This window comes from Melospiza georgiana, chromosome 3 (genome assembly GCF_028018845.1).
Source record: "Melospiza georgiana isolate bMelGeo1 chromosome 3, bMelGeo1.pri, whole genome shotgun sequence".
Classification (NCBI taxonomy): domain Eukaryota; kingdom Metazoa; phylum Chordata; class Aves; order Passeriformes; family Passerellidae; genus Melospiza; species Melospiza georgiana.
This window is the reverse complement of record NC_080432.1, coordinates 59,953,897-59,975,068: the sequence shown is the minus strand read 5'-3', so window position 1 is coordinate 59,975,068 and position 21,172 is coordinate 59,953,897. Positions and strand designations below refer to the sequence as shown.

Here is a 21,172-nt window from a genome sequence, read left to right as displayed (position 1 = left end):
ACACACGTTTAGTACTTTGATGCACTTCCAGTAAGTCACACACATACTCTTCCAGGGTTCTGGTCTATCCTTTCATGCTATGGTAAAAATAAAGGTAAACCCCTTTTTTGCAGCAGAAGAGGACCGACTAAAGAATTAAGTAGATTATTAAAACCATAGCTGCATTGGTTCTAGAGTGGGTTAGGTAAAACAGAATCTACACTAGAATTGGAGTCAATGTTCCATTTCCAGCTTTGCCTTTGACCTGATGATACAATAAAACAACATTTCTTTTTGTTGTGCCTCATACGAGTAGTGACACTGCATGGAAAGCAAATGGAACTCTGCTCATGAAGTTTCAAGACCACTTGAATAACGTTAGCAATCTGACAGTATTAATACAGTGACCTTTGCAAACAAAGCATTGGAGAGATTGCACATCTATGGATCTATTTAGCTTTGCTACAAAAAAGCCCAAACCAGACATTCTGAGATATGAGCTTTATAAAATGCAAGTTATAGGTTCTCTTACCTTCCATAAATTCAAAGACATCTAGAGGGAGTATTTCTGACAGGTGCTCTAGTGAAATACCTCTTAGAAACCCTAAGTGTATAATGAAATCTGCCAATGGACACTATGTTATCTGGAATGTACTAATCTCTACATTAAATTCTTCCCATTCTTCTTACCACCTTTTCTCTCCTTTCATTTTGCAGGGATAAAAAGACACACAATTTAGGAGTTTCCTTAAGAGGCAGAAGATAGAGATGTCTTGCTCTCAATGAGGTGTAGCATTAATTTGATACACTCATATCATTGTTAGACTTTTAGAATGCAGTGACAAACCCATAACTGCTTTGACAGTTATGCAGTGACAAACCCATTATGCACTGACATAATAATTTTGCACAGGGTCTGTCACGTACAGGTTAATTTCTTTTGTGGAGGAGGAAAGACAAAATTATGTCTTCCCTAAAACTGATGCTCAAGTACTGTGGTCTATTACTACGGTAGAAATTTTGGAAGGTCATGTGTTCTGTAAATACAGCTTTTATGGCTAAAACATATAATTGATTTTGAGAAAGGAAGCTGCTCATTCTTTTGCAGTGAGAAAAGCCCTGTTGACCGATGATGAAGAAACAGACTGAATTACCTTTATAAAGTAACTTTCAATTACTGAGAGGTTTAACAACATGGATAATAAATAAAGTTAACTTCAATAAGAATATGTACTTTAACCTAAGTAACACCTAAGTGTTTAATTTTTCTGACCTATGACTTTATTCCTACTGCCTTGTATTACAGCAGTAATTTGTCATATAAAATTTACTGCCATGAGAAGCCCATAATTTGTATATAGGTTTGTTTTGAAAGACATCAAACCTACCTCAACTATCCATGTTTTCAGTCTCAGTTCACGCTTAATCTAGACCACTTAATACCACTGTGTATAAGAGAAGAAAAAAACCTATTTTTTGACAAGACATGTATCCACTAAAACATTAAAATTCTGCTGCTTTCACAGCTGATTTTTTTTTAAACTAGAGTAAGAATAGACCTAAACTGAAAATTTTCTTTGGCCTTAAGAAGGCTGTCACATATCAACACATATTAAAGCAAACACACTAGAGGTTTTCCCGTGAGGAAAGCCAATGCTTGGTCTGGCAAGGTGTTCTGGGTGTAGAACCACGGTGAGCAAAATTCCCTGTGAAACACGCTGGGGTGGGTTGGGTTCGGAGACACCCTAACACAGCTGGGGCTCAGGGAACACCGTGCCTAACAGCAGCCAGAGCTGCACACAGGCAGCCACTGCGTTCCTGTACAACACACACTGAGACACAGGTATAAAACAGGCGCCCTCATGGTGCAAACTGGGCTGTCTTACATGCCCATGGCTGACACAGTGTTCGCTCCCACCACAGGTTTGCAATGGCCATGTTGGTGCTGGGTCGCTTTGTGGGCTCCAACTCCTAGAGATAAGCTGTGAGCACTGCGGGGAATCTCCTGAGAAGACACTATTGCCATAATAGGAGTTTTCATTGGCAGGACATCTGGGGAAGAAGCCTAAATATCGGTTCTACCTCTTCCCGGAGCTGGCGGCGGAGCAGGTCTGTCCGAACGCGGTCCTCGTGAGGGAAGCGCTGCTGGCGGCAGCCGTGGCCCAGCCAAAGCGCACAGAGGATTTTTAAGGAAGAGGAAACAACAGCCACATCCCGGCCACAACCGGGCCGCTCACCGCGGCAACAGGGCAACAAGACCTGTTTGCTCAGAAGAAGCCATGCCCGGGCCGGGCACGCCCCGGGGCAGGCGAGGGCGAAGCCACTCGAGGGCGCGCCCTCCGTGGGCGGGAAGGCCGCGGGGACTCCTCCTCCTCCTGCCCGGAGCATCGGCGTGCGATGGGGCTGGAAGCGAGCCGGGAGCCTTAGCCCCGCTCCGGCCGGGAGCCATGCCCGCGGCGAACGGCACGGGCACCTCCAGCCGCCCGGAGCCCGCGGCGCCCGAGCAGGAGGTGCCGGGCGAGCGGCCCCTCTTCAGCGCCGCTACCTACGAGCTGCTGGCGCTGCTGGTCGCCACCATCGGTATGCTGGGCTTGTGCAACAACTTGCTGGTGCTGGTGCTCTACTACAAGTTCAAGCGGCTCCGCACGCCCACCAACCTCTTCCTCGTCAACATCAGCCTCAGCGATCTGCTGGTGTCCGTCTTCGGCGTGAGCCTTACCTTTATGTCCTGCCTGAGGAGCCGCTGGGTGTGGGACGCCGCCGGCTGCGTCTGGGACGGCTTCAGCAGCAGCCTCTTCGGTGAGTGCTGGCGCCGCGGCCGCCGCCTGTCCCTCCCTGTCCTGCTGGGTCGTTCCTCGGCCGCTTGTACCGGCGGTACCGCGCCGTGTCCCCGGTTCCCAACCGCCTCGTCCCCGCGGCTTCCCAACCGCCTCATCCCTGCCGCTTCCCTGCCGCCCCATCCCTGCGTGTCCCTGCCGCTTCCCAGCCGCCCCATCCCTGCCCTTCCCAACCGCTCCATCCCTGCCCTTCCCAACCGCCCCAACCGCTCCGTCCCCGCTTCCCAACCGCCCCAGCCGCTCCCTGCCGGCCGCAGCCGCTCCATCCCCGCTGCCCCAGGCGCCGCCCTGGCGAGGGGCTGGGTGGGGGCGAGGAGAGCCGGCGCTTTTTTGTAAAAAAAAAAAAAAAACAAACCGACAGTGCTGGAGAAAACGACCCGAAGCAAAAAGAGAAATTATTCCAGAATCAGTTTTCCGACCTCCCGCCTTTGCCTGTGTAAGGTGTAATGGGACGTGTAGGGAAAAGGGCAGGAGCGCTGTTAGAAGAGGTCTCTAATGACCGAGTGACGCGCAGAATTCATGAGCATAAAGCACTGTGTTTTGGAGGAAGTGCTGCACTCTGTGGATAAGGAGCACGTATGACTCTGGGTGTAAGGTCAGCAGTGTTCTGCCTCCATGGAATAGGTGGAAAGCTGCTCCCCAGCAGCCTTCTCAGTGCTGCAACTTGTCTCTTTATAAAGCTACGAGGTGTGAGGCAGTACCTTGAATTTCCTTATCCATATGCGAAATTCGGGTACCATCTTTCAGTCATAATGGTGTCACAGTTGGGCTTTGGGAAACCACTGATTTCTGTGAAATGTTACCATTGCAGGAGGAGTTTTTACACTATTTCCATTTTCAAAACCTACAAGCTCTTTACTGCTTTCCTTCCTGAAATGAATACATACCCTTCGCATAAGTCTGCAGAAGATGAGGTTGCAGTCCAGCTATGTACATGCAGCCTCTTAAAAGGAATATTGCTTTTTCTTTACCAGTAAAGGATGCTGCAAAAGAAGAGACTCGTGTTTCTAATGGTGGAAGTAAATGTTTGGCTAACCTGTAATGAAATCTAAAGCTCATCATGTTAGATACATCTTCTGGCAGAGATCTATAAGTTAGAGGTGGATCACAGTGCACTATATGCTGAAATTGACTCTGAGGTGATACATTAAAGTCTTCAATAAGCTTTGTAGCTTTCCTGCGTACTGACTTTTGTTTCACATGGCTCTATGGTCAGCATTTTGTGGGCTACTGTGTGAAGGTGCGTGGTTGCTCATGGTTGATTTGACTCCTGCTGCATAGTGCAGCAAAAATTTTATGTCTTGAAAGTTATGGTGGGTGCAGGATATAGTTAATCATTTGTGTAGTGTTTGGTCTCCATCACTCAGCCTGTTCAAATTCTTGAGGAACTCAAGTACTTGTCTGCCAAACAGATGCTGCCAGACTACTGAATGTTAATCTTACACAGGGGATGTAAAGTACAATTCTGTTCTATATCTCTTCTATATTATACTTATTATTTTTGATGGAGGCATTTTCCATAAAGGTTCAAAAAAGAGATATGTAGTAAGGGTAAAAAACCAGACTATAATAATCTCATACCATCTTCTGAAATAGTTGAAATAGAAACAATGAGTTATATAAATGGGCAAGGAAATTGCTTGATCACATGTGACTTTCAATTTCTGTTTATTTTGAGGTATGCTACGTAATTTGTTGCTATAAATATATTTAGTGTTGATGATTTCCTGCATCCCTCTCTTTAAGAAATTTTTTTTTCAAAAGAAATGTAGGCAAATTCATGGGCCTTGTCTAGAGAGAAGTCAAGTTAGAATCTATGGTTTGTAAAATTACATCTTCCTGTGGTTACTCATGCTGTGTTCCTCCTCCAAAATGTGCTTCATTGGGAAGAATTTTTTATTACTATTAACATTAGAAAAGTGTGTGTTTGTGTGCAGTTGATCATATGGAAGTGGATAGTAAATTCACAACTAAATGTTCAGGAATGATGCTTTAGTTTACTTTTTTCAGCTGCCATGTAAAGCAATAGAAAATATTTAACTTGGCTATCATAATTGAATATTCTAAATCATAACCTGATAAAGTGATGTCTGATTTTAACCTCCACAGTATTGTTTTCATATTCTCATCTAGAAATAGAATTGTTCCTTCCTGCTTTTGAAGATAAGTGGTTCCCCACCTGTATAGGAAAACAGGGGCATGTCAATGAGGAAAAAAAAATTATAAATGATGCCCTGTAGGTAGCATCATACTCTGTTAGCCATCTGGATTCTTGCTAGCATGGGTTCTATTTTCATTTTGTAATGTGTTTATGGAAAAAAAAATAGTCATTTGAAGCTTGTTTGTTTGTTCCTGTTTGGTAATGTTTTGTTGTTGTTGTTTGGGGTTAGGTATTTTGGTTGGACTTTTTTTGGGGGGCGGGGGGATTTTTCTTGGTGGTTTTTTCCTGGTTTTTATTTGGGTAGAGGTTTTTTTTGTTTGTTTCTGTATTTTTTTCCCCTGGTAGTGGTGAAGACACTGATTAAAGATTTCATTCAGAGCAACCAGGTATTGCATTTGTAAATATGCTTCTCTTGTATGTAACAGCCCAAGTCACCTGTGATCTTGAGGTGATGGTGGTAGGGAAAGTAATGTCATGTCTTACTTGTGTATTACTTACAAGTGCTTCTGAAAGTGTAACACTCTCCTCAGGAACTTTTGGGAATGTGAAGTACATTTGTGATCAGAAGACATACAAAATTGACAGCTTTCAAAAGTGAAATTCTCATTAACTAAGAAGAGTGCTTACAGCTGTGCAGGGTTAATTGCTCACGAAGCCACAATGACATAATAAAGATGTTCCTGGAATAAAGTGGGGGGAGCTCTGATACCATGGATATGGAGTCTATGAAACCATAACAAATCATGTGAGGCTACTTTAGTGGTGTGGCTGTGTCCTGGGGTTGGACCCAGTCTGGCTCAAATTTAGGTGAGATGACCAAAACCTCTTTATTTACATCTTTGTGATTTCATCCTTGGGCGTGAACTTGGACATTGCTATGTGAGCTTTCTGTGCCAGCCCTTCAGGCCTGAAGGCTGTTCAGTCTTACTTTCCATCCTTATGCATCTTTTTTAATCAGAAGAACAGCCCCTAAGACCCAATACATGTTGTAAGTTGTTCTCTGCATGTGTTGACTTATATATGAGAGGTTTCACTGATAGTAAACAAATTTGGCGCAAATTATTAAATCTGATTTTATTTTTTTAATGGGTTTTCACTTTAAATTCAGAGCTAATTCTCAACAAATTTTAAAAATCAGATTCTTCCTAATTACTGTAGTTAATCAGGAATCATGTTGAAAATCATGGTTCAGCAGTTTTATGCTAAATTTTCAGGTGTTGTTACAATGGTTTTCCTCATATTGTTTTGAAAGCTGAGATCAAGGTATTTCTGTGTTCCTCTTAAGGATTTCAACATGATTAAATACATAGGTGGCATTTGTGCTTAAAATAAACTGGTAGCATCTATATTTTCAGAAGCCTTCATTACAGAATGATGACAACTTCTTTACCCCCTCACACGTATGAGGGCACTCTCTACACTTCCAGTAATTTTGCATTGAAGAATTGAGCATTTTCTTTGTGAGAGTGCTTCTCATTTTGCCAGCCAGTTGGAGGTGTGGTGAGATCTGGAACTTAGACACTGTAAGCAGATGCTCACAGTCTGAAACTTTTAAGTTAAGAAGATGGCAGCATAACTACAGATTTTCTGTCTAGGAATAAATGGCTTTTAAAAACATAGTTAAATGGTTTAGAAAGGTTAAATGGTGCAGAAGTAGAGTATTGCAAGGAACACAAAAATCATTTTATGGTTTTTGTGTTCCTTACAATAGCCTACTTCTCTGTATTATCATAACTTTCTCTTGAGGCAAGCCCATGTAGTAACATCTGCTCTTGAGTTGCATTGCACAGCTCAGAGCCTGATGTTTGTGCTACTGCCTATGTTTTCTGTGACTTGAAAGATTTTCATTGAGCCTTTAGAAGCTGCAGAGACCTGTTTGCTACAGTGCAAAACTGATCATTTTGACTACTGAGCATCTGTCCTCATCACACAAATAACAGTCTCTATTTTCTTTTACTCATTAGAGTCTGAAGTCAAGATACAGTTTAGGTACATGTCTTCATAGCAGAGGCCCCAAGAAGGGCTTTTTTTCCTCTCCTTCAAAGCCATTCCTAGCACCTCTTATATTAGTGTAGGGAAAATGACATAAATGATTACCTGACAAGTCTTAGGGTAAGCTTTCCTGACGCAGTTGTCTGTTTTAGACACTAATCCCCATTTAATTTTGTTCCAGTGAGTTCCAGTGTTTATTTTGGTACAGATGGTGCATCCTGGTGTGATATGATAGTTGCACATCAATTAAGTGATGTATTTATACCATGAGGGTCACCTTTCTATGGAGGTGTGCAGTCAGCCCTATGCTGGCCCTACTGCATCTGCCCCCCTCTCTTAGTGTAAGATGCTTCTAACTCTTTCCCTGTCTGTAGTCACCCAAGCCATAAGTAGTAGAGATCTGTGTAATCTCTTTATCTGATTTAGCAACACAACTCATATCTGGGAGGTGTGCTGTCACTGAAGGCATAGCTTTTTGATTATGGTTTCTAGAGAAGATGCCTGACAGCTAAACAGTCTTGGTTAGCAGACATAGATAATTTCTTTCTTCAGATAAGAGGGTAGTTGTGAAATACAGGGTCGGGATGTCGTGATCTTTGTGTGTATCTGCTGGGTTCTCACAGATATTTAAGGGGTTTTTCTTGAATGACAGTGGCTGTCAGAACTTGATGTGCACAAGAGAAATTTGTGTACTGCTCACCCTCAGGCAGTGAGTGTCTGTTTTAATACCTCCTGTACACTGAAATAGGCCCTGAGGGGTTTGAGGTGAGCTACTCTTGTCACATGGAGCCTACACACATAACCCCTCGAGCATAAATCACAGCTAAAAGTAATGGCAGCTAAACCATTGGCCAGTACTGGTGTTCTAACACCTTTGTGCAGTGGAAGAAAGGAGTGGAAAGTTTGATAACAGGAATGGTCTTGAGGAACAGGCACCCAAACTCTTTATCTGAGGCCATCTTTTGACAGAAGATTGCATAGTCAGGCTGTACTCTGGGGTAGGCATTGTATCATTAAACCTTCTTTGCAATTGAAAGGCTACTGTTATTGAAATGTGATTAGAGACCTCTGTTTTTCCTAACTGCAAGCTGGTTTTGTAAGGGTAAAATAAACACTGCCAGCTTTTAATGTAAAATTAATTTAAAGTATTATGTTCCTCCTGGACAAATTACCATTGGTATGCAGCAGCTAGATCTCGATGAGCTACCAAATCAATGTTGATATCTGGGTGAATACTCCATTCCAGTAATGTGAACTAGAGGATGGGAAAAACAATAAGAATTTTACAGACTGTACTCTCCTGTGAAAAGCTAATGTGTGTACAGCTGAGGTTTATTTGTTTGTTTCAAGGCAAGGTGATACCACCACACCCACACCCAGCAAATACTGAAGTAGGGATTATTTGCTTGGGAGTGTCCCGTGGACTTGGCTTCAGTTACTTGTTCATCTAAGGCTCTTCCCTGCACAGTGACAGTGATGTCCTGTGCCACCCTCTTGCATTACCCATGTATGTTATATGCACCGATTTAATCTCACTAAAAGCATTTTCAATTGTTACTCAGCAGATAGTTTTAGGATCTTGTGTTACAAATAGCTGGAGGCTCAATCAGCATGCTTTCAGCTTTAGCTTTTTTTTTCTCCCTGAGTAAGTTAATCACTTGGAATATTGAATCTGGAAGAGGTGATTTATTTCACCATAATTTTATAGGACAGCTACATATAAAATATAGTTGAAGTATGTTATGTCTAAGAGAAGGGATTTTTCACCTCCCTAGATTTGAATGCAAATGTTAAAATTATTTGTAAAATTAAAAGTGATAAATAGCTGGTGCCTAAATCTTATTGCAATGCCTGATTGCTGAATTCAGATAGATAGGTTATGTATTTTGTAGTACAAAACTAGAGAGTGCAATAACACCTTTTCTTGCCATGGACAGGAAATTTCTTCTGCTCAATTTCTGCTGGTTATATATTTTGTAGTACAAAACTAGAGAGTGCAATAACATGTTTTCTTGCCATGGACAGGAAATTTCTTCTGCTCAGTTTCTGCTGTCTGGCTTTTCAGATGTGAAAAGAGGTGAGGAGGGGTTGCAGAAGGATGGCTTTCTTCTGTGATTAGGTATGCAAAATAGTCATTCAGCATTTGAATGTAGGGAGAGGATTAATTGATATAGAAAATAATATGCCTTTTTGTTGTAGTTGAAATGAAGACAATACAAAGCAGCACATTCCATTTTCAGTAGGCTTCAAACTGCTTTTATTATAGCATGCATGCTTTTTATACAGTCTTACAAAACTCAAAAGTTTACACTTTACTCATTGGTCATGAAGGAAGAACAAAGTGCTTACTGGAATAAGCTGTTGCAGGTTTCTCTTACTTATCCTTCTTTCTTTCTTGGTTTCTATGTCAACAACCTTGGTAGAAAATTCTTTCAGGGATAAACATGGATCCTCATATCAAACTTCTCTCTGGCTCACAGAAGTTGCTGTAAAACCTCTTCCTCACCCTTTGACAGAAGCCACAGTCTGTCTCAGAAATCGATCTTATTTGCTACATTGTGCTGCAGTTGCTCTGTAGAGATGCTCAGACTTCGGGAATATTTGGTATCACCTCTGACCAAATTATAGGCCATGCTTGGGGCAGGGCCTCAATATGAAAATAAGGTGTACCTTGCATAGAGAGGGCAGAAGCTGTTGCAACTCTTCAAACTCATTGAAAGTAACACTTCAGTTCTGAAGGCACTGCAATATTTTTCTTCTAACTAAGGATTATAAACTCAGAATATACACATTGTGTGGTATAACGCAGTATAGCTTAGCTGTGTTTTACAGTCTTCTCTGTGATGACCTACACTATGCAGATTGAAGCATTTAATGATGTATCCAGAACTGACTCCTGAAAAAGCCCAGAATATGGAAGAGATAATTAGCACATATGTTACATAATAAAATCTACAATAAATGCAGTGTTTCAGTGGGGAAACAATGCAAAATGGCAAAAATGAGAATTTTCTTTATAAACATCCAAATAACAAGAAGTGGCTTGTCACTGCTCCCTGATTGTGTATGGCTGGCTGCTGGCGAAGAAGAGGAGTTGCAACACAGAAATTGCAAACTAGTGGCTTAAACAAGAAGACACTTCAGTTTTGCTACATTTATCTGCAGCTTCAATGGGAATGACCCCATTTGTGCTAGGGTAATTGCCCAGGCTTAAATCAGAGGTAAAACTAGCAGCAGTTCCTAAACACAAAGAGTGTTTATGTTTATAATCAGCACATACAGATAGGGGTATTGTCTGAGATGAAAATCTGTAAATCAGGCATGCAGTGTCTGGAAACACTGGGCAGTAGAGTCTTTCTGAAAGAGTTAGAAAGAGTGAATTGCTGGTAGAGTAAATCAGCTCTCAGAATCTTGGGTCTTAGCCTTGGATCAAAATATGTAGATCTCCAGTACCTCGAGATGCAAAACAAAATTTGTTTCTGATAAAAGGTGGAAATGGTAGAATTGGTTTGAAATGTGTATTTTTGCTAAGAGGGGGCTAATAGCCAAACAATAACCATAATGGCTTTCTGTAACAGATTTGCTTTTTTAATCAGCACACATTTCATCATATTAAAATATGCAACTCAGGATGAAAAGTAATAATTTCCAGAAAAGCTCCTGTAGAGGAGTGGGGGCAGGGAGGGAAGTAAAATTCAGTGCTTTCCTCTGCACTAGACTACAGAAACTGAACGAAACATAAAAAATGCAGCTATAAGCATGCATAAATCATATATATCTTGTGCCGTGACCTGCATTTCTTGCCTCAGTGGTGTCTGCGTGCTGCCAGACGCTCCTTGAATACCAACAGAGCAGGGATTTGTATTTTGGTGCGTACTGTCCAACGGGCTGTCCAAGGTCCCATTTACAGTTCAGGGAGGAAAATTCAAGTATGGCTTTGAAGAGCAGTGGTTTTATACTGAAAGAGGCTTGATAGAACATTGTTCAAATGTGCACATACTGATTTTTAGAGATACTGAGCATTCAATGACTTCCTTGAGAATGTCAAGGACTTAGGAAATTATTGCTTGTGAACACCTGTACTTTCAGCCAAGCATGTGAGCTTTTGATTACTTTGTCATGGTTACAGTTCAGCACCCATAAAAGGGATGGGGAAGTATTAAGACCACACAGGGGCATTAGTCATTGAATACCATTCAATGAAGGAAGGTGGTAAGGAGCAAAAGGTTAATTTAGGTATTCTGACTCATCGTCCTGAGGAGCTGCTCTTTCTCTCCACTGCTCAGACAAAGCTGCAGTGCACTATATTAGCTAACAGAACCTTTAGCTGAGTGATGTGATTTTCCTCCATAAACATGTCTGTAGATGACTATCATAACTGTCAGGTAAACTTTTCTAATTCCTAATCTTTGGGTAAGAGACATGAAAGGGGAACCTGTTGCCTTAACTTGTGTTCAAGAAGTAGACTGCATTTGATTGAATAAAGCACTTACCTTAGCCAGTGTAAGTACCTATAAAATCCTGTAATTTTCTAATGCCTACTAATATTTTGCTTAGGTACACATTGTTCGATGTATTTTCAGCATGGTAGGTACTAAAAAAGGCATGATGAACTTTTCAACTTCATTTAAAAAAAACCCAAAAAACCCACCAACAAACCCAACCTTAGGTCTTTGGAAACCTTTTCACCCACATTTGCTAGTCCAATTTCAAGCTATGAGAGTGAAATTCTACAGCAATGATTTATACAAGGAAAAAAACCCTACAAAACTAAATGGGAAAGGTTACTTCATTGCCAACAATGTCTACATCTTTTCATGTCTTTCATGAAGTTGAAAGATAACTAGAAAAAAAATTAAAAAATTGTTTCATTTTAAAGAGATATATGAAACAGTGTGGCACATTTTCTTTTATACTGGGAAATTCCCTTAATCAAGAAAACTTTCTAACTCACCTCTTATAAAAAGGGAATCTTTTCATAACTACAGGATAAAGTAATTTTTTAAAGAATCCTAAAGGATATCCTAGTGTGAGATACTTGGTTAATAATAAACTGCTTTTGCTGTTGAATATAGAGAGGCGATGTGTTTCTCTAGATTTTGTTATTCTTAGTTGTCTTCCTAAAATTCATGTTGCTGTTCCTTCTGCGCTGTTGTTAATTTATCTGCAATAAATGTTTATCCTTTTTCAAAGTAAGATCAGGTTCCTGTTGAGTATAAAATGGTTGTTCTCTGTTTGGTAGTGAAATCTGCACAATTAACCTTCTTAGAGCTTATGGCACATATGAATGTACTTGGAGAATGGAAATGCTGTGCATATGCATGAAAAAATAGTTGTGCTTTGTATTAGATAAAATCTATACAGATTTAGACACAGATATCTGTATAATCTCAGAGAATGCTGTGAAATACACTCTTTTGTTGTTTAGGGGCCCGTGTTTATGAACTTGGTGACTGAATCATAACAGATTTCAGGTGTTTGGCAGTTGCCTGATGGACAATTTGGTTTTTGATCATCAAGTGTTACAGACCATTGAAATAGAAATCCTTATATTCTAATCAAGACAGAAATACCTTAGCTTCATGAAATTTTAAAAGTGTCGGGATGGGATAGTACTGGGAGCTGAAGATAATGTGTGATTTCTGTCATAACATGTTAATAATTGTGTACTGAGTTTGAGGTGGACAGAAAAGGAAGAGAGTGCACAAATAAACAAGGAGTGATATTTTTATGAAAGCAGCAAGATAGGAAAGGACACTCAAAATAACTGAATGTCTTTCAGATGGGACACCTTCAGCAATGTAATGCTTTGTCTTCCTGGTTCTTCTTGGAATGCAAAGACTTCCAGGATATCTTGAAATAGATTGGAATTATTCTAGTCATTTTATTCACATTAAAGGTGCACATCTCTGCTTTCAGTTAATGAAGGCTTTTTTTAATTTCAGTCTCAACTCTGAGTTCACTAAGTTTCTAAGAGATTTTTTAATTGCTGATCATCTCAGTTTTATATGATAGCTTATTCTTTTAAAAGCCCTAAACAGACAAAGGAAACCACAAACCCCAAAGGAACATATAACAACAACTGCCACCAGGAAAAACCCCAAACCTTGGACCATGATACCTCACTGAATGAAGTAATGTTTAGGAAGAGGTGTTGGCTTGTGATGGTGTTCACAGGGGTTTTAGGATGAGGGAAGAGATGAGAATTTGACTCCATGTTTCAGAAGGCTTGATTTATTATTTTATGATATATATTATATTAAAACTATACTAAAAGAATAGAAGAAAGGATTTCATCAGGAGGTTAGCTAAGAATAGAAAAAGAATGATAACAAAAGCTTGTGACTGAGACAGTCCAGACAGCTGGGCTGTGATTGGCCATTAATTACAAACAAGCACAGGAGACCAATCACAGATCCACCTGTTGCATTCCACAGCAGCAGATAATCATCGTTTACATTTTGTTACTGAGGCCTCGCAGCTTCTCAGGAGAAAAAATCCTAAGGAAAGGATTTTTCAGAAAATGTCATGGCTATGTTGGCTTAGTCTCTTTTTCCCTTGTCCCACTTCTTAGCCATTGTACATCCTGGATCAGATGTCAGCATCCTACTCTGAGTATTTTGAAGTTGGTGATTCTGTTTGGCTTAGTAGTTAGTGAAAAATGCACAAAAAGTCTTATTGGTGTTAGATTCATAATGTGAGTTAGGTCATTTTGAGTTAACCTGCTAGCAAAGGAAACATTTATCAAGAAGAATGCAGTCCTGTTTACAGTATTTGTGAATAATTTAATTGATTTTCTTTATTTTTTTTACAGGAATTGTTTCCATTATGACTCTCACTGCTCTTGCCTACGAGCGCTACATTCGGGTGGTGCATGCGAAGGTGATTGACTTCTCCTGGTCGTGGCGGGCTATCACGTACATCTGGCTGTACTCACTGGCCTGGACTGGAGCCCCTCTTTTGGGCTGGAACAGATACACACTGGAAATTCATGGCTTAGGTTGCTCAGTGGACTGGAAGTCAAAAGACCCCAATGATACCTCCTTTGTGCTCCTTTTTTTCCTTGGCTGTTTAGTAGCACCTGTTGGGATCATGGCCTATTGCTATGGCCATATTTTGCATGCCGTAAGAATGGTAAGTTAGTGAAAGTAAGACTTCCCTTAATGTAATATTGTCAGTGAAAAAATGTTGAAACTGTATATGAAGGTTGGATCCAAGCCAAATTTGCACTCTCACTTCCCTTTTAAACTTTTGAAAATTTGATGTTCATCTATGTCAGGTACCAGTAGATAGGTTGTAGGATTGGGAGAGAACCAGCTGAGAGCTACTGAGGTCTGTTTGTTGTGTGGTTTTACTGGGAGGAAGTAGGGAAGGGCTAATGCTTACTAATCCACATCAGATCCTCACCTGAAAATTCAATACAAATCCTTAGAATGAGAAGGTGTTAAAGATTCATACTCTGTGGATATAGTTAGTCTGGACCCACTCAAGTTTATGGTCAACAGTATTGGCAGAATAGATAATTTGTGGACTATGTTCATGTCCCATCTTTTCCGTATTTCATGACTCAGGTAACGTGGGAACCTTCTGCCTAGTATTCTGCTTTAGAGATTTCATGATTGTAGGGTAACGTACTACGTGGCAAAGCATGCAGAGAAATCTGTTTATGATTTTTTTTTTCTCTAAAGATTTTTTCCACAAATCTACAGGACTGTCTAAGTAGTCAGACAAAGGACCACTAATGTAAACTGAATTTGCTTATGCAATAGCTGAGGGCAAGTTATTTTTCTAAAGTACTTATAACTGCAGCATGCTTTGTTCCATCTCTTGATTTGTTGTCTTTTAGTAAATTAGCTATTCTATTTTTTCTCAGCTTGTATTTTTACACTTAATGTAGTGAATAAAATCTGAGAAACATGATGTAACCTTCCAGAAGAATTGTGGTTTAAAAGATAAGGTGTATGGTGTCTGTGCCTTAAACTAAGGGAGTGAGTCAGTTTCTTCTAAATAAATGTAGAACTGTTCAGGTTCAAGTAAAACATAAGGCTGTTTTGTTTTGCTATGTTTTTTCTCTCTACAGCTTCGCTGTGTAGAAGATTTCCAGACAGTTCAAGTGATCAAACTTCTAAGATATGAAAAGAAGGTGGCTAAAATGTGTTTCCTGATGATCTCCACGTTCCTTATTTGTTGGATGCCCTATGCAGTGGTCTCCCTCTTGATAACATACGGCTACAGCAACCTTGTAACTCCAACAGTAGCTATCATCCCATCTTTCTTTGCCAAGTCAAGCACTGCTTATAATCCAGTTATCTATATCTTCATGAGTAGAAAGGTAGGTACATTAAAATTTATTCTGAAATTTTTTTTTAGAAATTTCAACAGCTAGGATAAATGGTAACAATCGAGAAGAAATAAAATCCATGATGGTGCTTAAATACCACCAGATCATAAATTTAATTTGCTTATCTGTTAATTCAAACATTTAAATCACAAAAGGGACAGGAAAGAGTGTCAGAATGTCTAGTTTTGAGAATTTACCTGTGAAATGGATTGCTGGTAGAAGACCTCATCTGAATCACTTCCTTACCACAGTAGAATTCCATCAGAGGAAGTTTATAATAATCAGTGTTTATTTTTTAGGAATAAAAAAACTTGCCTCTGACTTCTGTGTTATAGTAACACATTGACTGATATGGGGAGTGTACCATGCACATTGTAAACTTCTGAAATCAAAATTGTATAAAGGTATCTGGAGTTTAATGGAATCCCTCGACAAAGGATAAAAAACCATGAGTGATTGCTGGAGGGGTTTTGCTGAGTTTCCCTTCCCTTTAAACCAATTATGGAGGTGGAATTTTCTGTGATTTCCTACGCTGGCTTGCAGTTGCTGGGCAGCAGCGTGGGCCAGCCAGCAGCCTGTAGGGACAAGGAGGCCAAGCCAGTGGGTCTGGTCGGCCACGGGGGCAGCCAGGCAAAGGCTGAGAGCAGCTCAGGTCAGGACCCAGGGCAAGGGGCAGCTTAAATGCTTTCCTGAGTAAAAGCAGGAGGCCCTCCAATGTGGCCTCCAGTTTTGTTCTTCCCCCACAGCTCATTTCCCAGCAGACTGATCCACAGTTGCATGGCTGCACAATATCAGAGTTATCCTGGATATGGGGAGCTAACAACAGTCACGTTCAGAAAGGCTTTTTCAACAGAGTGACTTTTTAAATACACTGGCACTGACTCTGTACCTAGTTGTCAGGCTGAGTATCTCTTCTGAAAAACATTTTGTGGGTTCTGATACCCAGCAGCAAATTGAACTTGTACCAGGTATAAGGCCAGTAAAGACACAGGCAGGATATGTGTCAATCATCTGAACACGTTCATGGGAGATGCATTGTGAAGTTTTTTTCTCTTGCCTCTAATTCCAGATTAGGACCAAAATGATAGTATTTTTGCTTAATGTGTTTTGATTATTTTACCCTCAGAAGGAATAATGAAACAAGTTCTCTATAATAACCTTCCTTTATCTGAACTTGTTCTAACATGCTTGTACTTTCTAACTTCTCTGCTAACTCTGAGGTAGACCATTACCTCTGAAGTTGTCAAGGCTTCCATATGACCATTCTTTCTCTGAGATGATCCTTCTATGAGAGCTTGTGATTAGCTACGTTCCTTTCCCAACAGGACAGACCTATTGCCTTCTCTGTGTCGGAGTAGGATTAATTTTCCACAGCAAAACCTTGTTCTAACTTGGCATGTCAGATTGCTTCTTGCATGATATCTAGGAAAACAGAGGCACTGGCCATGCAGGATAATACTGAGTAATCCTTAACACAGCTAAATGGAAGGCTGTTAAAAAGAGATGTCCTACCTCCTTTTCAGAGAAAATGTATATTATTTCCCACCTGCTCCGGGATGTTTGTTGTGTTTGGATTTTTTGTTGTTTTTGTTTTGGGGTTATTTTTGGTATTTTGGTTTGTTGATTGAAGTCTTCTTCATACATTCCAGGCAATTCTTATTACAGGTTATTAAACAAAGGGGAAGTTGCCCTCTGGTTGCTTGTAGAACCAGGGTTCTTCCCCAGAGCATCATACTTTAAACATGTGCAGATATGGAGCTACTGAATGAATGCATCTTTAACTCTCATACCTGGATTTTTGTTTTGTTGAAGGAGAGATCATAATTAGAGAATTAATACGGTGCTACTACTCAAATTTCCATTCTGTGTGCTGGTGAAAGCTTCCACTGAATTCCTCACATTATTTCGTCACACAGTAGAACAGACTTCCTGTGTCATAGGTGGCTGCTGGTTATCTGAAAGACTTCTGTTCCAGCCATATTCAATGGGAACATTTGACTTCTGTGCTACTAACCATTGAAATTTCATTTTACATCTGTGACATTAAATACTTTAGTTAAAATTCCAGACCCTGGAGTTACTTAAAAGGAAGAAAAAATCCCTTTGTATCCCCTTCCTCCCCTTGTTCCTTCCCTCTGTATACTCCTGTGAAGTGTTTGTGGGAATATTCTTTCCCTGCTGGATTTAATATGTGATTTTTGAATATGGAAACAAAACCTATAGCACACTTTGGAGCCTAGTCCTCTTGTCTTTTGCTTGTAGCTGGTAAAATATTCAGTTGCATTTCAGTGCCCTCTGTTGGCTCAGTGATCCTATTCAGATGTAGAGAAAAAAAGTACCCACTACAAAGGCAGCATGTTTTGTTACTGAAACTAACTCAGAAGATATGCAGAAGTCTCTTATTTTGAGTCTTTTACTGTACTGTGTCCTTCACTTCCTTGTAGATAATGAATGCTTAGGAAGGTGAAGATAATTCTGTTTATTCTCTCTTGCAGTTTCGACGCTGCCTTTTGCAACTCCTGTGCTTCCGCCTGATGAGATTCCAGAGGACAATGAAAGAGACACCAGCCACAGGGAGTGACAAACCAATACGACCCATAGTTATGTCTCAGAAGGCAGGGGACAGGCCAAAGAAGAAAGTGACTTTCAGCTCTTCCTCTGTCATTTTTATAATCACCAGTGATGACACCGAGCAAATAGATGACAGCAGTAAACACAATGAGACAAAAGTAAATGTCATCCAAGTAAAGCCGTTGCAGGGATGAGCTGAAGAGACATGGGAATGAGGTGGATTTCAGCCACTAGACTGTTGAGGCTGGAGACTGGTTTCAGGGGCAGTGTCTGTGGGCTGCCAAAGGAAACCACATTCTTAAGCTGTGAAATACTGAAGGGATTCAGCATCTGAAGCTCTCCAAGTAGTTCACTTTTGGTCACAGTATGGAAATCTCTGCTAAAATTGTTGATGGATGTCATTACTTTGAATCTTCTTAAAGCATATTTTATGATTGCCATTCAGAACTTTTGGTATTTTAATGTTTTCTGAATATTGAGCCTTCGGTGAATAATTAAATGCATCTTATTTATATAATTTTGTTCTCAGTGAAATATTTTTTTCCCCACCAACTAGGACATGATCTGGTATTGTAGCTTGTTGTATACAGCTTGAAGGGAAGTACTATGACCTGAGAAAACTATAGTATTTCAGTGTTTCAGTTGGCCTTTCTAGAGATCAAGTAGAGAGTTTGTAAAGAAAAACTATCCACTGTTCATATTTATGAAAGTAAAATTTGAGTAATTAACAATAACAGTGTGTGATTCTTTATTAGTTGATGTACAACATATTTACCACACTGACAATCATGTAACAATTTATGAAAATGGAACACTAGAAGTTTTGGTAAATTTCTTATCTTAGGTACTCTGTTTGAAGTACAGTGAAATGAGCTGAAACTTCACGAAATTATTTTCTTTGAAATAGTGAGATTTCATTTCCTTTCATGAAAAGAAGTGAAACAAGAAATAAATGAATGAAGTTAAGGGAGAAGACAAAGAAAGGAAATATAAGGAAGTGAAATGAAATTGAAATAAAATGAAAATTCTTAGGAGAAGTTAAATTTTTGAAATAGAATGGAATGAAGTGCAATGAAATGAACCAAAACTTCATGAAGTGATACTCACTGAAATGGTAAGATTTCATTTCCTTTTGTGAAATGAAGAAATTTCATCACAGCGGGGTACTGAGACTGATCACTCTACACTTTTGGAATCTGGGCCAGCCACGGTGATGGGGTTCACAGCAGCAGTGACACGCTGCCATTAGGGTTTGGGTTAGGGTTCAGAGAGCTGCGGAGCGTACAGCTCAAGGAAAACTGGGGCTGGAAAAGGCATGCCAAGGCAATCCTGACAGGGCACCAGCTTTGCTGCTCCTAAACTTTCTAGTCTGGACCTGCCATGGTGATCAGAACCTCAGCCCCAGTGACAAGATGCCATTACACCTAGAGTTGGGGTCAAGAGAGAAGAAGGACCGATAGTTCCAGGGACACTCACAGGGCTGGAAAATGCACAACAAGATAATTATAGTGGGGGCACAACATTTCTGCCTTCGCACCTTGCAGATCAGGGCCATAAATGGGGATGGGCATCTCAGCTACAGCCCCAAGATTGCTAAAAGGTTAGTGTGAAAAAAAAGAAATTCTGAAATGAAGCGAAAACAACAGAATGGAATGGAATGGAATGACTGAAACTGTGAAATGATACTCATTGAAATTGTGCGATTTAATTTCGTTTCATGAAATGAAGAATTTTTATTAAGAGGTTAGAAAGTGTGGAGCTGGCAATGTGGGCACCCTACCGTGATGCCCTTGCAATGCCTTTTTGAGTGTCAGTGTCCCTGGAGCTGTAGGCTGAATTAACAACCTAAAACTACATTTCTTGAACTGTTGGGGGTAACTTTTTCTTGTAGCCTGTCACTGGCTTTGTAAGTGTGGCTCTGTGAAGTTAGTGTGCTGCAGTCCTATTTGCTCATCTTTTAAATATAACTATTTCCTGTACTTACTGCAGCACTGCTTCAAAAATCACACACTGCTACAGAATTTAAGTGTTGTAACTGTCAGTCTTTGAGTAGCATCAGTTTATTCACAGTTATTGGCAGTTTCATCATCTTTTTAAAAAATTAAAAATTCATCTTTGGTCTATTCTGCTGTTGTCACAACAGGAAAATTTATTACAATGTGGATAGAAAGACTGATGCTGGACTTTTCCCATTACAGGCAAAGGATGATTAGAATTAGCATTTGAACAATTGGTTGTTGATTGAGTAACAGAACTGGAGACTTGGATATAGGAGAAGGAGAAAATGGGAAGGATGAAAGGATAAGAAGGGATAAGCAGGGTATATAATTAATGAAGATTTTAAATAAACTAGTTGGTAAGAGCATTCATGATCCTGTCATGCAAAGGGAAATTACAGGTGTGTTGAGTACCATGATAACCTCAGAACCAAATAATTTCTCTTACAGATGTTTCATTGATATTGTGCATTAATAGAAAAATACATATAATGATTTAGCTAAAATACCATTTTAAATCTGCAAATACAGAAGCCTCAGTTTACTTGTTGCCTCCCAGCACCTGGTGTGTCAGGACAGCTGGGAGGCATTTCAGCATCTCCTTCATGCTGGGGAAGGGATCCCCTCTCATCCTGGGCTTTGAGGCTGTCATGAATCCTGAAGTGGTGCCCACTGACCTACCTGGGGCTTCTGTTGCTGTACTGGATCCCATGGAGGCAAGAAACTGCTGGATGGCAACAGATCTGCTCCACAACCATGTGACCTTCCTCCTTTTTCAGCTCCAAGAAGAAACTAGATTTGTTCTGAATGTATCTGACTTCATGCAGAAGAGTTGTGCCTTATACTATTAAGACTTTTTTTTTAATCACAGTGATTACATCAGTCAGGAGATCAGTATTCACAAGCATACCCCTTTTGCTTGTGTCCTGCATAACATTGGTCTCCTGCTGCTGTTTCCTGCTAGAATACTGCATCAGCTAAGTGAAATGGATATGCAACCACTGTACTGTGCTAAACCACTCAGAAAGAGCAGCTTTTAGGAATACATTTATCCTTGGCTTATATAAGCAACCTTCAGCCTAAGAACAGAATTTGCTTGTCTAATATCCAGAGGTAAGAGATGAGTAAAATCTGGCTATGATGGTGGAAGATTTTATTTGATGTACATGCAAACATTTCAGTTTGACAATATCTGCAGTCAGGTATTTTGTCAGTCTATGTCACCACACTTAGGGAGTGTTGTTGTTTCTCATGAAGGAAAAAAGGATGAGGGTGAGGCTGGAACTGTCCCAGA

At 40.2% G+C, this 21,172-nt stretch overlaps 1 protein-coding gene across 1 annotated transcript; it reads left to right on the top strand.

Moving 5' to 3' along the window:
• The first annotated feature begins 2,426 nt into the window (after window positions 1–2,426).
• On the top strand, window positions 2,427–18,075 carry OPN3 (opsin 3). The gene is made up of 4 exons (XM_058021046.1): window positions 2,427–2,778; window positions 13,784–14,103; window positions 15,050–15,301; window positions 17,806–18,075. The coding sequence occupies exons 1-4, from the start codon at window positions 2,427–2,429 to the stop codon at window positions 18,073–18,075; spliced, it is 1,194 nt and encodes a 397-aa protein (XP_057877029.1).
• The last annotated feature ends 3,097 nt before the right edge of the window (window positions 18,076–21,172 follow it).